The following is a 15,451-nucleotide window of genomic DNA, read 5'->3' on the forward strand; positions in this document are numbered from 1 at the left end:
TATTTTTTGATTACATTTTAATCTGGTTTGGGCGTCATTTAGCAGTGTTGTGGGCCAAATGTCTTAGGGCTGTGCATCACCACTAGAGGATTAATTTGAGTAAATGGCGGCTTTATTCATTCAGCCTTTGGTAACAGGCCATCTACCACAACTTAAACTTGATAATCCTCAGTCAGAAACATATCATCTGAGGAAGGGTAGCAATCAATTCAAACAAATGACAAATAGTTGACATTTATGTCGTTTTTAGGTTTGCAAAATGCTTCACATTTATTATCCTGACTGATCTTCACAATATTTCTCTGAGGTAGGTACTAGAGATAATTTTTTTCCTTTTAAAGATGAAACTGAAACTTAAGACAGTGACTTTAAAAAGGACACACAGTAAAAGCTGGAAGCATTATTTGTTTTTTTTTTGTTTGTTTTCTGGGTTTTTTTGGGCTAGGCAATGGGGTTAAGTGACTTGCCCAGGGTCACACACCTAGTAAGTGTTATGTGTCTGAGGTCGGATTTGAACTCAGGTCCTCCTGAATCCAGGGTGGGCAGGTGCTCTATCCACTGCCCCTGGAGGTATTATTTAAAACAGGTCTCTCCTGATTCTAATTCCAAGCCCAAAGCTCTTTCCATTACACCACGTAGCTTCCCCAACAATGATAATGATAGCACTAATAATAAATAATATATAAATAATAATAGGTCACATTCCTATAGTGCTTTGCTGATTTGTTCATAACAATTCTGTAATATAGGTAGCACAAGTATTTTTATTCCCTTTTTAGAGATGAGGAAAAGGTTAAATGACTTGCCCAAGATAATAGTGAGCAAATGATGGTCTGTGAATTCACCTGAAATAAAATGATGTAGGTATACTGCAAAAGGTCTGATTCAGGTGGTACACCGACCTTTTTCACAAGGTCTAGCTCTGAACCTTCAACTGTCAACTGACTTATTCAATTACCCCTCAGTAGGAGAGATTTCTTTGTGAACAACCCTGTCTAATGTCACCTCAAACTCATAATGCCTAAAACTGCATTAATCTCTATTCCCTAGCCAGCCTGTCATCCAGATTTATCTACTTTGGTCACCCAGTCACCTTAACCAGATACTGTAATGTCACTGCAGACTCTTCCCTCTTTCTGCTCTGTTGATCTTCCCTTTATAATAGTTTTCAAATAAAACCCTTTCTTTCCATTCCCACTGAAGTGGCTCTGGCCCAGATCTTCACCTATTGCTACCTATGGTATTCAAATGCCTCCTACATGATTTCCCTGCTTCTATTCATCCTATACACCAGAGATGTCAAACATGCGGGGCACTGCTGTGCTGCCCAAACCAGATTAACATGTAACTGAGAAATATTTGACAAAATAAATAAAGATATAGAACACAGAAAATGTTAATCCGTAGTTTTCTAAGTCAATATGCTTCTGCAGGGATCCTTATGGATAATTAAGGGGCTCCATTTCTATTTCAGTTTGACACTGTTGTTTACAACTGTCACACTCATCTTAATAAATCACTGTTTTGTTACAAGTCAACATAATTTTCCTGTTTAAGACTTTTTGGGACAGTTAGGTGGCACAGCAGATAGAGCTCCAGCCTTGGAGTCAGAAGGACCCGAGTTCAAATCTGGCCTCAGACACTTGACACTTACTAGTTGTGTGACCCTAGGCAAGTCACTTAACCCTGACTGCCTCACCAAACAGCAAAAAAAAAAAAAAAAAAGTTTTTTCCAAAGGCTCTCTACTGTCTGAGCAAAAGTGTGCAGTAGAAAGAGGACTGACCCAGGAATCACAGAATTTAAAGATGACCTCAGCAACCACCAAGTCCAACCCAGACAAAGATATCCTATTAAAACAGACCTGTCAAGAGGTATCCAGTTTCTGCTTGAAGTCCTCCCATTACTTCTTGATTCAGCCCATTCCATTTTGGGACAGTTCTAACTGCTAGGAGACCCAAGTTCCAATCAAAGCTGTGTCACAAATTATGTGACTTTGGGCAAGTGAATTCCCCTGAGTTTCTTTTTCCCACTGTATGCAATTGGGAGGTGTAAGATCTGGTGCAGTGGATAGAGCGCCAGGCCTGGAGACAGGAAGTCTCTTGAACCTGAGTTCCAATCTGGCCTCAGACACCTACTAGCTGTGTGATCCTGGGTAAGTCACTTAATCCTGTTTGCCTCAGTTTCCTCATTTGTAAAATGAGCTGGAGAAGGAAATGGCAAATCACTCCAATATCTTTGTCAAGAAAAGTCCCAAATGAAGTCACAGAGTTGGACACGACTGAAAAACAACCCAACACCAGAAATAACAAGGTCCTTTCCACTTCTAACCAGTATGAATACATACTCATGTACTTTCTAACTCCTAGGACTGTCTAAAATAGAATGGGATGCCTCAAGCATTAGTGAGTACCCAGAACTGGGAATATTAAAGTAGAATTGGGATAACCTTGTCAGATGTATTACAAAGGCAGGCACTGGGTAGGTGGCTGGCCTAGGTGACTTTTAAGGTCCTTCTAATTCCGAGATTCTGTGACTAAGTAGAAATTCTTCAGCCTGGTACTCAAAGTCCTCTACAAATTGGCCTCAATCTTCAACATTTTCTACATTGCTCTGCTATATAGACCTTTTGCTTCTGTCCAAATGGCTTATTCACATTTTGTTGAATTTACCTAGGTAGTACCTTTACCACCTGAGATCACTATGTTCCAGGACTAGAATGTTACCACTCTCAAACCAGCTCAAGGCCCACCTCTTCCATGAAGCTCTCTCCCTGACCACCTCAAACTCAAGTGACCACTCAGAGACTCAAAGACTGCATCAGAAATTGGAGAGCTTCCCAAAATCATCTAATACAGGGGCTGTTAACCTTTGTTGTATCATGGTCCCTAGTCTGGTGAAACTTGTGGACCCCTTCTCAGAAAGATGTTAAATTCGCAAAATAAAATTCATGCGATTATAAAGGAAACAAATTATATTGAAATACAGTTATCAAAGTATAAAAAAAAAGTTCATGGATCCCAGGTTAAACACCTCTGATTAAATACAATCCAATCCTCTAATCTGACAGTGTAAGAGACTCAGAACAATTAGAATCCAAGTCAAGTCAAGAAGCTTTAATTAAGTGCCTACCATGCACCAGGCACTACACTAAGTACTGGGGATACAGAAGGCGCTCGTATAGCCGGTCTTTCTTAGCTATCTCACAGCTTACTTCCTATTACCCCTACATATACCCTCCACTGCCGTTAGGCTGGACAAGTCCCGATCCTTCTCCCCCACCCCCGGCACAGCTTGTACTCTCACCTTTATGCCTTTGCTCATCTCAGCCCCTAGAATTTCTACCGACCCTGAGAGCCCAAATGCTCCATCCTTAAGACTTTAGTTCCCAGTGTTTCTGTCTCATCCGTAGGTGCCGGGGTGCAAGGTCTCCGTCAAGTTTCCTACCTTCCCAAGCACAGGGCAGAGCACACAGCAGGGGCTTAGCCAAAGCTAAAGTGCACCGTCCAGGTGGCATGGGAAGGCACAGGAATCCCCACCCCTCTGGGCCCTCACCAAGCCCTTCCAGATGCTCCTTTCCAGACCTCTCCCTTCACCTTCCCAAGCCCCCTCCTCAGTTTCCTTCGCTCGGGGGTAGGGTGGGGCGGGGGTGGGGGTGGGAAGGAGGAGGATGCGCGGAGTGGAGGGAAACGGACCTCGAAGCCGCTGCTGTAGAGAACCGGAACCTTAACCTCCGCCCGCCCCCAGGGTGGCCCGGGGCGCGCCCCGAGCGCCCATCCGGGCTTCGTCTCGGTCCGCTCTAGGGTCCCTGGAGGACCCGCCGTCTCGCTGGTTCCCTCGGTTGTCGCTCGCTGGCGGAGGGATGCGGGGAGGAAAAGCAGCACGGCGGGACAGGGCGACTTGAAGCTCAGGCCTCCTTCGGCCCCACCTGGCCTTAGCAGAGGGCACAGGAGGCTCAGCCCCGCGTGGCCACGAGGACTGAAGCTGGCGTAGGGTATGGGAGTTAAAGATTTCCTTTTAACGTAAAGACCGCTCCCTCAGGAGGAGAGCGGCCCCAGGCTGGGCAGGGCCGCCGGAGAGCGCCTGGGTGGGCATGCTGGAGGGTGCTTGGCTCAAGGACCCCACAGACTAGACGAGATCGGCTCCAGCGGGGACACTCGGGGTCCCAGCTCGGCCCCTCTAGGCTCGTTAGCTTTCCCTTCCACTCCCCGCGGAGGGCTCTCCCGTCATTGGCTCAGAGTTTGCGCTCTGAGCCAATGAAATATGGCACTGGTCCCGCACCAATGAGAGTTCAGGGCGGGAGGGGCGTGGGAGAGACTTAGACGGGGAGGGGTGAGGGACTGCTCAGTCCGGGACCAACCCGAGCGGTTTGTAAACCAAAGACGCCGCCCATTCGCTCAACCACCCTTCTACTTACACCTTACCTCGTACGAAGCCCCAGGAGGTGACTTTTTGATCATCTATTACAAAATTTCTCTAATAATCATACAAGATGATATTTCTGTAAGCGCTTTAATGTTCACAAATTTTTCCCCACAACTCTGTAATGATAGGTAGTACAAGTATTCCCGTTTTTCAGATGAAGAAACAGAAGCTCAGAGAGGTTGAATGACTTATCCAATCACACAAACCCCTGGCTCCAAATCCAGCAATCTTTTCCATTCCATTTGCTTCAATAAACACTTATTAAGCACCCACTGTCTTCAAGGCCTGTGTCTAGGCTTAGGAGATATGGAGATAGATTTGACAAGGCCCTGCTTTGCAGAAGCTTACAATCTGAGTGGGGCAAAGATCCAAATAATTACATTACAAAAGTGGAGACAAGTGCAAAGGTCAGCTTTAGCCAAAGTGCTGCAAGAAATTTGAGGGGGCTGTATTTTCAAGGAAAACCCCTGAGCAACCAGCAAAAACTTCTTCTAATTCCTTAAAATTGGGACCAGGTGATCAACTGGGTTATCTGAGCAACTCTGACAGCTGATCATACCTTACCATCATATTCAAGTAAAACCCACACCAAAGATTCTCTGACACATGTAATGGCTACTGTGCTTGGTAACTGGGGGTAAACGGTGAACCAGTCAATATGATAGGCAGGCTAAAGTTAGTTACTTTCATGGTCAAACCACAACCCTCATTTTTCCTCTTTTCACTTTTATAACTTTCCAGGTACCTTCCATCTTAAGTTCTCCTTGATCCCATGTGTGTTCTCATCTGCATAAAAAAACATGCATTAGATGCCTCTCATCACGCTACAAAGGCTGTACTGAGAATCAGCTACATGCACAAGGCAGTGGCACCAGGGACATAAAGATAAGGTAGTGGAAAAAGCAGTGAGCCATAAGTCTGGGGACTTGGGTTCTCTAACCACTAATTCAGGGTGCAGTTTTGGGCAGGTCACTTTCTTTCTCTGGTTCTCAGTTTCCCTGTCTCTAAAATGAGGGGGATTGGCCTAGATGGCCTTTTAAAATCCCTTCAGTCTCTTCCATTCTGTGACTCTGGGTATTTAAGATCTGATCCCTACCTTTGAGCATCTTACAGTCTTGCTGAAGAGTAAGGTTAGTCATAAAGAAACCATTAAGGGGCAGCTAGGTGGCACAATGGATACAGCACCGGCCCTGAAGTCAGGAGGACCTGAGTTCAAATCTGGCCTCAGACCAAACACTTGACACTTACTAGCTATGCGACCTTGGGCAAGTCACTTAACCCCGCTTGCCTCAAAAAAAAAAAAAAAAAAAAAAAGAAACCATTAATACAAAATAACAGGTGATAAGTGCTAGATGAGTAATACAGACAATAAGAGCTTAGGAATTCAGAGAAGAAGTGGGCTAAGGTGGTAACGGTAGGCTTAGTTGGGAGGGTCTGGGGAATAGGGTTAAACTGGGCCTAGAAGGAGGAGGAGAATACCCTACATATGAGGAAAGGTATGAGCAAGACCATGGATGCAGATATACGCATCTGAGAAGTCAGAGACCTTCATAATCAATCCAAATAGCATTTTCTAAGTCATTGCTATATGCAAGACGTGCTGCATTGAGGATATAAAGATTTTTTAAAAGATAATATCTCAAAACTCAAACGAGTTTGAAATCTAATTGGAGAGTTAAAATAGTTACACACAAATACAATATAAAGTAAAATGTGATACAGGTGAAGAAGTGAGATATCTGAGAGTTTGACCTCAGTTTCAAGAAAAGTTCCATGAAGAAGACAGTATCTGCCCTGGGTCTCAAGAGAAGAGAATTTCAATAGGTTGGACATACAAGTATATTCCAAGCAGTACCATGCATGAAAACACAGAGGTGGCAAAAGGGGAAACTGCTAATATTTCAGCTAGGTTACAACATGGAGAAAGAACATGAAGATATATGAAGCTGGAAAGGCAGGTCAGAACCATTATGTGACTCATGCCATATATATTTCTATTACCAGGCTATTTTTCTCCTATAGAAAAGGAGATACTGTATGGATATGACACAGCCATACCAGCACCAGAAATGCAATTCTTGCAGCTGTGGGAAGGATGGACTGAAGAAGGAAGACACCAGAGACGGTAAAGCCCTTTAGGAAGCCTTCAATAAATTCATGTTAAACTGAACAGAACTGAAATGAGGCCTTTAGAATAATCCAGTTGAGAGGTGATGAAGGCCAGAACAAGGGTGGTGATAGTGGAAATGGGGAGCATGAGATACAAGGAAGCCGAACTGAGAGACCCTCACAGGTCCTTGGATGTGAGGCAAGAGAGGTAGGGAAAAGGTTCAAGTCTATGTGGCTGGGAGGATGGTATGGGGGGAGCAGGTTTTAGGGGAAAGATGGTGAAATCCATTATGGAAATGGTACTTTTGAGTTGCTGTTGAGCCATCCAGATGGAGACATCCAGCAGAGAGCTGGAAAATACAGGAGAGATGTTGGAGTAGTAGATAGATTTGAGAATTATTTACATTAAGAAGATAAATGAAACCATGGAAGAGGATGATATCAACAGCATCTCACATTTATATATGGCTTTAAATTTTATAAAGCCCTTCCTTCCCACAACCCTGTGAGGTAGGTAATGCAAATACTGATTTACCTATTTTAAAGGAAAGGAAACAGGACTCCAAAGAGTGAAATGATTTGCTCATCAACAGACAGCTAGGAAGCATTGGTGCCAAGACCACAACACAGGTGTTTTGACTCCACCCACAGCACATTTTCCATAATACTAAACTACTTGCCAAAAGGAGTGAGAGACAGAGTCTTGGGGGACACCTACCCTGGGCAGGGGGAGGGGGAAAGAGAAAGAAGAGGAATTAAATGAAGGAGATCAGGTGTAGATAGAGTATCTGGAAGAAAAGAGTGATCAACAGTGTCAAATGCTATATAAAGGTAATAGAAAATTAGAAGATCAAACTTCTTTTCCTTTGATAGCTGTCTTCAAGTATTTGGAAGGCTGTCATGAAAGACTGTCATGTAGATGAGGCTTGTTCTTTGCTTTTGAGAACAAACCTGGAAGTTTTACAGAGGCAGACTTTGGCTTGAAATGTGGAAAAACCAAAATGTTTACAGGTGGAATGGGGAATAGGCTGCCCAAGAAAGTAAAGCATTTCCCACTCTTCAAATAGAGGCTGAATAGCCATTTGCTGGGAACGTCCTAAACAGAATATCTGAAGGAGTATTCTAGGTGTACTCAACTAGGTGTACTCCAAGGTCCTTTCTGAGATTCTGTGAGACCTAGATGTCCTGTAAGACAAATGGCCCAAGTAAACTAACACTTTGGACTACAGGGGTTTGGATAGCTTGCCTGAATGGGAAACTGAACCAGACTGGGAAGGATGGGAGAGATCACAGTGGAAAAGGGCCCTGGATCCCCTACACTTGGAGTTTTGGGGCTGGGGAAAGGGCGAGTAGTTTCTGCTTAGGCAGGGAAGGGAACAGAATGTGAAAGAAGGCTCGGGGAAACTTGATTGACAGAGGGGTCCTAGGGCTAAAAGTGGAAGAAGTTGTGGTCCTCAACTCCTAGTAGCTCCCAGGAATTGGTCTCCAGCATCTACAGCTAAATCTCTTAACTTCTGCTCTCCAAAAAGCAACAGTCCTCTTGGAGTCTCCCTTCTTACCTTGCCCTTTGCTTTCCATGGTGACCCATTCCTTTCGGCCCCAGTATATCTCCCTCTGCTAACTGAGGCCTGAAACTCCCAGGAGTTTTAGAAGAGAAAATTTTTCATTACTTTGTAGAATTTAGAACTGTAAGGTCCTAAGCTCATTTAGTCCAACTCCTTCATTTTACAAAGGTGAAAACTGAGGCACAGAGAAGAGAAAGGTTTTTTAAGGACATTTGTTGTTCAGTTGCTCAGTCACGTCCAACTGTTCACGACCCCATGGACCACAGCATGCAAGACCCTTCTATTTCCCACTGTCTCAAAGTCTGTCCAAGTTCCTGTTCATTGTTTCTATGACACTCTAGCCATCTCATCCTCTGCCATCTAAGGTCATATAGATAGCAAGGAGCAGAGCCAGAATTCAAACTAATGTCTTCAGACCCCAAAAACAGTTACTTCCATATCAGATATGAGGCTTAAAGTGCAAACACAGAGGAGACAGTTAAATAAAACTCACATTAGAAAGTATAAATGGCAATAACCTTTCCTGTTTTGCTAGGGGAAGGAGATCAGAAAGCTTTAGATCCCTGGGTATTGGGGGCAAAGAGGAGGTAGGAGTGAGACCATCAGTTACCAAATGAAGTAAAGGAACCAGGAGACAAATTTCACTTATTTCATAATTCTGCTTAAAGCCAGAAGGATATTATCTCATGTCGAGTTCAGAGAGATCACTGCAGCCTCTGATGCTGTGCTGTCTAAAAGTATGGGTGGAAAAGGGAAGAAGAGATGAGCTAGGCTAAGGCATTCATAACTGCAGCATTCTTCCCTCAGAGTCATGTCAATCAAAATAGCCAGAAACTCTCTCCTATTCCCAGCCCCAAATACACGCCCAAAAGAGAAATCACTCAAGAACTCAGAAGAGAAAGGGCCTAATGGGGAAATATACCCTATGAATAGGGTCTCTTGGTTCCTTCAGTTCACAATGCTTGATATTTCTTTACAAAAAGAGCGGGTCAGCTGTTCCACTGACAATGATTCCTATTAATGTAACTGAAATTATTCAACAATAGGTAAAAATACTATCTTAACAAATGCTATTTTCAATGAAGAATTTTCTTTAGCAATTTCCCCCAAAATCCTGGCAAATGGCCAAGAGCTAACAGTGCTTTATGGACAGATTTTCAACAAATTCTAAATAACCACAGGCCCTGACCCCAGGGATCTTACAATACTGCATGGGTTCACAAAGTCTGACTAAAGCCATCCCCATTTGTTATATTCACTGGATGACTCTCTTATGTGAACACTCTTGATACTGAAATAAAGGTTGAGCTGGTAACCAATATTTTCCAACATTCCTTATACTCTCCAGTGTGAATTCTGAATAACATAACCTCTAAATAAAAACTTTTCATTACTACATTTATGGGTTTATCTCTAGTGTGAATTCTTTTGTGTGAGTCCTTTGGTGCCGAGTAAGCCGAGAGCTCTGACTAAAGGCTTTTCCACATTCCTGACATTCAAAAGGTTTCTCTCCAGTGTGAATTATCTGATGTTTAATAAGGTTGGCTCTCTGATTGAATGCATTACCACAATCTTTACATTTATAGGGTTTCTCACCAGTGTGAATTATCTGATGTTTAATAAGGTTGGCTCTCTGACTAAAGGCTTTACTACATTCTTTACAGTTATAGGGCTTCTCACCAGTGTGGATTCTCTGGTGTTGGATTAGGTGTGAGCTCCGACTAAAGGCTCTACCACATTCATTACATTCATAAGGTTTCTCTCCAGTGTGAATTCTCTGGTGTTGAATAAGATGTGAGCTCCGACTGAAAGCTTTCCCACATTGATCACATCCATAGAGATTTTCTCTAGTATGAATGCTCTGATGTTGATTAAGTCTTGAGCTCCAACTGAAGCCTTTCCCGCATTCATTACATGTATAAGGTTTCTCACCTGTATGAATTCGTTGATGTCGAATAAGAGTTGAACTTTGACTAAAGGCTTTCCAACATTCAGTACATTTATAGGGTTTCTCTCCAGTGTGAGTCCTCTGATGTCGAATAAGTTGTGAGCTCCGACTGAAACCTTTCCCACAAATATCACATCTATAGGGTTTCTCACCAGTATGAATTCTCTGATGTAGAACAAGGTCAGAATTATATTTGAAGCTTTTGACACAAGCATAACATTTATGGGCTCTTTCTCCTACAACATCTCTCTGATGTGGGATATGGTTTGGATTTAGGCCAAAGTTTCTCCCAAATTCTTTATATTCCTGGGCTTTCTCTCCGTGAGCCGTTTTCTTGTGGATCATATTTACTGGCCTAAATTGAATTTTTTGGGAAAGGGATTCCCTCAGAATCATCCCAGCAGAGTTTCCCTGATGATTTCCTAACCTGTCAGATCCACAAATTTCTCCAAAATTATGTTTCTGAGGAATATCCATTAGGAATAATTCTGACATCCTTCCGTGCAATAGAGTATGCAATTGTACATCTTCTGAAGTTTCCTCTTCTCCATATGACCACATATTCTCAGTCTCTCTTTCATAATCTGAAAAAATAAGAAAATGTCATTATCTCTTATACTGGGAGAAAGAAACTGCTGGTGTAGGAAAAGGATTATTAAAAAAAAAAGAAAAATAGTCCACATTTACATAGTATTTTGCAGTAAACATCACTGACGTTAGTATCTAAGATATGGCTTTGATAGATCTCAAAACTGCTTTAGAACCTGGAGAAAGAATGGAAGGGACAGTAGTAGTTTGAATTGGAACAAGGGAATGAGGTATAAGGAGTGGCTCCCACAGAAAGGGGTAGTCAGAGAAGGAAGGGTAGAAGACTATCAGGGGAATATGCTGCTGGCAGAACGTAGATGTGCACAGGAAGTTCACAAGGTGACAAAAAGGGAATAAGGGAGGTATATTTAGGGCTGGCAAGAGTTTCAAGGAGTGTGGAAAATGAGGACAAGGAAAATGACAAAAAGAAGGCTCAGAGATGACAGGTATAATGAAGAGAGTTATCTACCCAATAGGAGCTCTGAGTGAGGAACTGTGAAGTTGTCATTGCCACAAGCTAGTTAACCCTGATGTCACTGATGTACCTCCCCAGTAACCTATCACCTGCACCTGGTCCCTTAAGCCACTACCCTTCTTACCCTTCGGTCTCCTCCCCTCTGTGACGCTGACCGTTAGCTCCATGTTTTCTTAGGCTCTTTTCTTTCATGCTTCCACAGAACACACACCACACCCTTAGATAATCCAAACTAAGTACAACTCATCCTCCAGCCATTGTTCCCTCTTTTCTCAGGAGGTAGGGGTGGTTGTTTACTTTCAAAATCTGTACTCCCCTTGGAGCCTTACTTCCTTTTTAGAGTCCTTCCAAAGTGACTCCATCCTAGACCAGCACAGGGCCCACACCTACTGCAATCATCAAACACTTCCCCACCTCCAAATCAACACAACCTTTCTCCATTTGTTCTCTCCTTGATCAGCTACTTTTGTTAACCAAGCACTGAAACATATTCTCCAGTACATTCTCTGACACAAACTTCCAGTTATTGCCTCCACTGCTCCGTTTTCTAATTCTTGGGCTACCTCTGAAAACCTCCACCACATCAGAAAAATGTCACAGCACTTGATTCTAATAGCAAATCACTGTCTTCTCTGAACCTGCCCCACCTCCCAACATTCTTCCTTCTAATGATGGCACCACAAGGTGGTCACACTATTCATATTCACTTTATCTTTCTCACTAATAGTGCAACCACCCTATGCTCAGTCCCTCACTACTCCTCACCTAGACCAGGGCTTCTTAAATATACTGCACTAGTGACCACTTCAGCACTTCTTAAACTGTTGGTATCGATCACTGCTTCAACTGAAAACGTGACAGTTTTAAGAAGCATGTCCTAGAGAACTCTGTTAGGCTCCCAACTGGTCTTCCTGTCTCCAAAGGCTGCCAAAATAATCTATGGGCATCCAGGGAATTCACCTCATCATTTCCCACCTGCTTGCTTCCTTACACTTCATCATCTCCAGAAACTCATCAATCTACAAGATGAAATCAATTCTGAAACTTATACCTTCTCAAATCCTTTCCCACCTGGCTGTAGAACTTCATCATGCCCTACTGGTAACCTCCTCCCCCAACCCATTTTTCAGCATATTTTTATGTGTTATCTCCCCCATTTGATTGTTGAGTCCCTCAAAGGCAGGGACTATCATACCTTTCTTTGTATCTTCAGCTTAGCATAATGCCTGGCACACAACAGGTGCTTAAAAATATTTACTGATTCTGACTCTTTACTCAGCTGCCAAAATAGTCACTGTCATTCCCTTGCTCAAAAATTTTCACTGGATCCTTATTACCTCTAAAATAAAGTGTTTATCCTAGCATGCACAGCCCTCTGCAATATGACTCCAGTCTTTCCAGCTTTATTTCCCACTACTTCCCTTTATATTATCTGACTTCTGGCCAATTTAGACCACAACTATGTCTATGATGATGATGATAACTACAACCACAACTAATAATAGTAATAACTATAGCATCTAGCATAGTACTTTAAAGTTTGTGAAGCACTTAGCATAGGTTTGCTCACATGATCCTTACAACAACTCTGTGAAATAGGTACTATTATCATCCCTATTTTATAGATGAGGAAACTGAGAGGGAAAATGATTAAGTGGTTGCCCAGGATCACTTAGCTCAGGAAGTGTTTGAGGCAAGTTTTGAACTCAGGTCTCAGACTCCTTGCAATTCCTTGAACAAGATATTCTATCTCCCCACTCCAGGCATTTTCTTCTCTCTTCTTTTCTTTTCTTTTCTTTTTTTTTTGGCTAGGCAATGGGATTAATTGACTTGCCCAGGGTCACACAGCTAGTAAGTGACAGGTGTCTGAGGCCAGATTTGAAGTCAGGTCCTCCTGACTCCAGAGTTGGTGCTCTATCCACTGTACTACCTCGCTGCCCCCACTCCAGGCATTTTCACAACTGTGTCCTGTGCCTGGATGATCTCTCTTCTCATCTCTCCCTCTTGGCTTCCTTCAAGTCTGAGCCAATATCTCACCTTCTACAAGAAACCTTTCCCAGTCCCCCCTCAATGCTAGTTTTCCCTCTGTGATTACCCTCACTTTATCCTGTATATATCTTGTATGTACATAATTGTTTCTATGTCTGTGATCTTAGACTGTGATCTCCTGAAAGGCAGGGATCGTGCCTTTCTTTGTATCCCCAGCACTTAGCATGGTGGCTGGCACTTAGTGATGCTTAATAAATATTTGTTAACTTGACTTACACTTTCCTCACAAAAACTCCATTAGGCAGGCAGCCATTTTATAGATAAGGAAACAGTCTGAGAAGCTGAGTTTGAATTTGGACACAAGGCTAGCAAACATCCGAGGCAGGATTCAAACTCAGGCCTCCTAATTCTAAATTTAGCACTCTATCTACTATGTCTCTCAGCAGACTGAAAGTCCCCTATAGACAAAGACTGTCATTTATTGTAGCAGGGATTTTTTATTAAATGTTGAATTAAAATTGAATTAAATTACTAAACTTGTATATTTTTTTCTGAACCTGGATTTATTAATCAATCACCAGCATAATTTGGTAGCCTAGAAAGCTAATGAAATCTTAGGGTGCTCTCAGCAAGCCACAGCATCCAAAGCTAGAGAACCTCCATGGTGCTCTGCCCTGGTCATACCACATCAGGAATATTGGGTTCAGTTCTAGGTACAACATTTTAGGAAGGACATTTGTAAGCTAGAGAGATTAGAGAATATGTTACCAGGATGATGAAGAACCTCAAGTTCATGACATTTGAGATTCAGTTGAAGGAACTAAAGAGAAGAATTACTGGGGAAAAGAGAGATGTATTCAGGTATATGAAGGGTAAAATGGAAAAGGCATTAGACTTATTTGTTTGGCCCTAAAGAGCAGAATAGGAATAATGGGAAGAAGTTACAAAGAGGCAGTTTGATGTAAGGGAGAATTTCCTAATAATTAGAAGTATCCAAAAGTGAAATGGGCTTCCTCTGGAGTAACTTCCCAAAGGCTAGATGGCCACTTGTTAGGTATGCTGGAAAGAAAGTTGTTTTTCAGGGATGGGTTGAACGAGATGATCACTGAGGTCTCTAGCTGTGATTCCTCTTGGTTCCCTTTCATCTCTAATAACAGAGTCTCCCCATTGCTTCTGGTCCCACTCTCTGGGGCAAAGCAGAACAGGTCTAAGCCCTATTCCTCCTGACAGTTCTTCCAATATATGAAGATAGCAATTATCTCTCTCCCCCTCCCCACTCATACCCTCTATTACTCTCTATTGTCTAGTCTGAGAAGTCTTCATCTTTTATCTGGATTATTTTGAGTTGTGTTCAATAGAACTGGTACTCCATTCAAAATCCATCCCGATCCAGCTGCACCCAAAGCCAAAAGCAAAATCATAACTGCTCTATATCGCCAGAAAGGCTTTTTGTTCTCTCATGGATCAGTAGAGATCCCTAGCCTATGCTTTAAAGCTTGCTCTAAGAGGTACTGTGTGCTCTCACTTTTCTCATAGTCTTTGCCTTCCATTTTCTCTTGAACTAACACTCAGAATCATCTCCATCTGCTCCTCCCTACACCAAAATATTCTAGAAGATGAGGGTAACTAATGTTCCCTCCTGGACCTTACACAGTACTTTCTTCTGTACCTGTCTAATATGCTTGTGTAAAACTATTATGTTTATTTGGGTTTGGGTTTTATTCCCATATTGGGGCAAAGATTGTTGTCTTACCTAAATTCTATACCTCCCCTGCTGAGAGACAGTGAAAGAATGATGACTTTGATTTAATAAATACTCTCTGACAGACTGATGGATTTGGTTTCCAGTACCTAGTTTTTTCCCTCATTCACCTGTACAGGAGGTTCTCAGGGTCTCCTCTCTTTCCTCAGATCCTTGCAGATCCAAGGCCCATAGCTCTTCTCCTTGCTCCAGCTGGTAAATCAGGTCAGGTTTGGAAACTGGAAATCCTGCTCACGAGAAGAGAAATAAGATGGGAAGTATCCATGCATCACAGGGAAAACAGGCCTGTTTTGGGCTTGGTCCTAGGCCCTGGGGATATAGAGAAAGGAGAAGAAGAAACAGCCAGAGTCTAAGCTAGGAAGACCCAGAGGGGCAAGAAGAGGCCTGAAAGGAACATACTCCTAGGAGGCTGCATGTTTTGGGGTGGGAAAGGGAAGAAGGGCTTAGTCCAATGGCACCCAAAGAGGAGGAAACACCCTCTTCAGAGTAATAAAAAGTCACCAACTGCTGAAGCCAACCACACCACCCTTGGGAAGCTCTGTTAGAAATGTTTTCCTCTCCTCAGGCCTAAATGTGCCTCTTTGCAATTTCA

General features: G+C 42.8%; 1 protein-coding gene across 1 annotated transcript in view; it reads right to left on the minus strand.

Annotated features, from left to right (window-relative positions):
• LOC114041414 (zinc finger protein 420-like) overlaps positions 1–15,451 on the minus strand; it is a 32,376-nt gene that overhangs the window by 8,506 nt on the left and 8,419 nt on the right. Inside the window, exons 3-4 of the mRNA XM_027859852.1 lie at positions 14,970–15,086; positions 9,501–10,629 (exon numbers count right to left, since the gene is read on the minus strand). Coding sequence (XP_027715653.1) covers positions 9,501–10,629; positions 14,970–15,086 — 1,246 coding nt within the window. The remainder of the gene's footprint in view (positions 1–9,500; positions 10,630–14,969; positions 15,087–15,451) is intronic.

This window comes from Vombatus ursinus, unplaced genomic scaffold, assembly GCF_900497805.2.
Source record: "Vombatus ursinus unplaced genomic scaffold, bare-nosed wombat genome assembly UNPS02014173.1, whole genome shotgun sequence".
NCBI lineage: Eukaryota > Metazoa > Chordata > Mammalia > Diprotodontia > Vombatidae > Vombatus > Vombatus ursinus.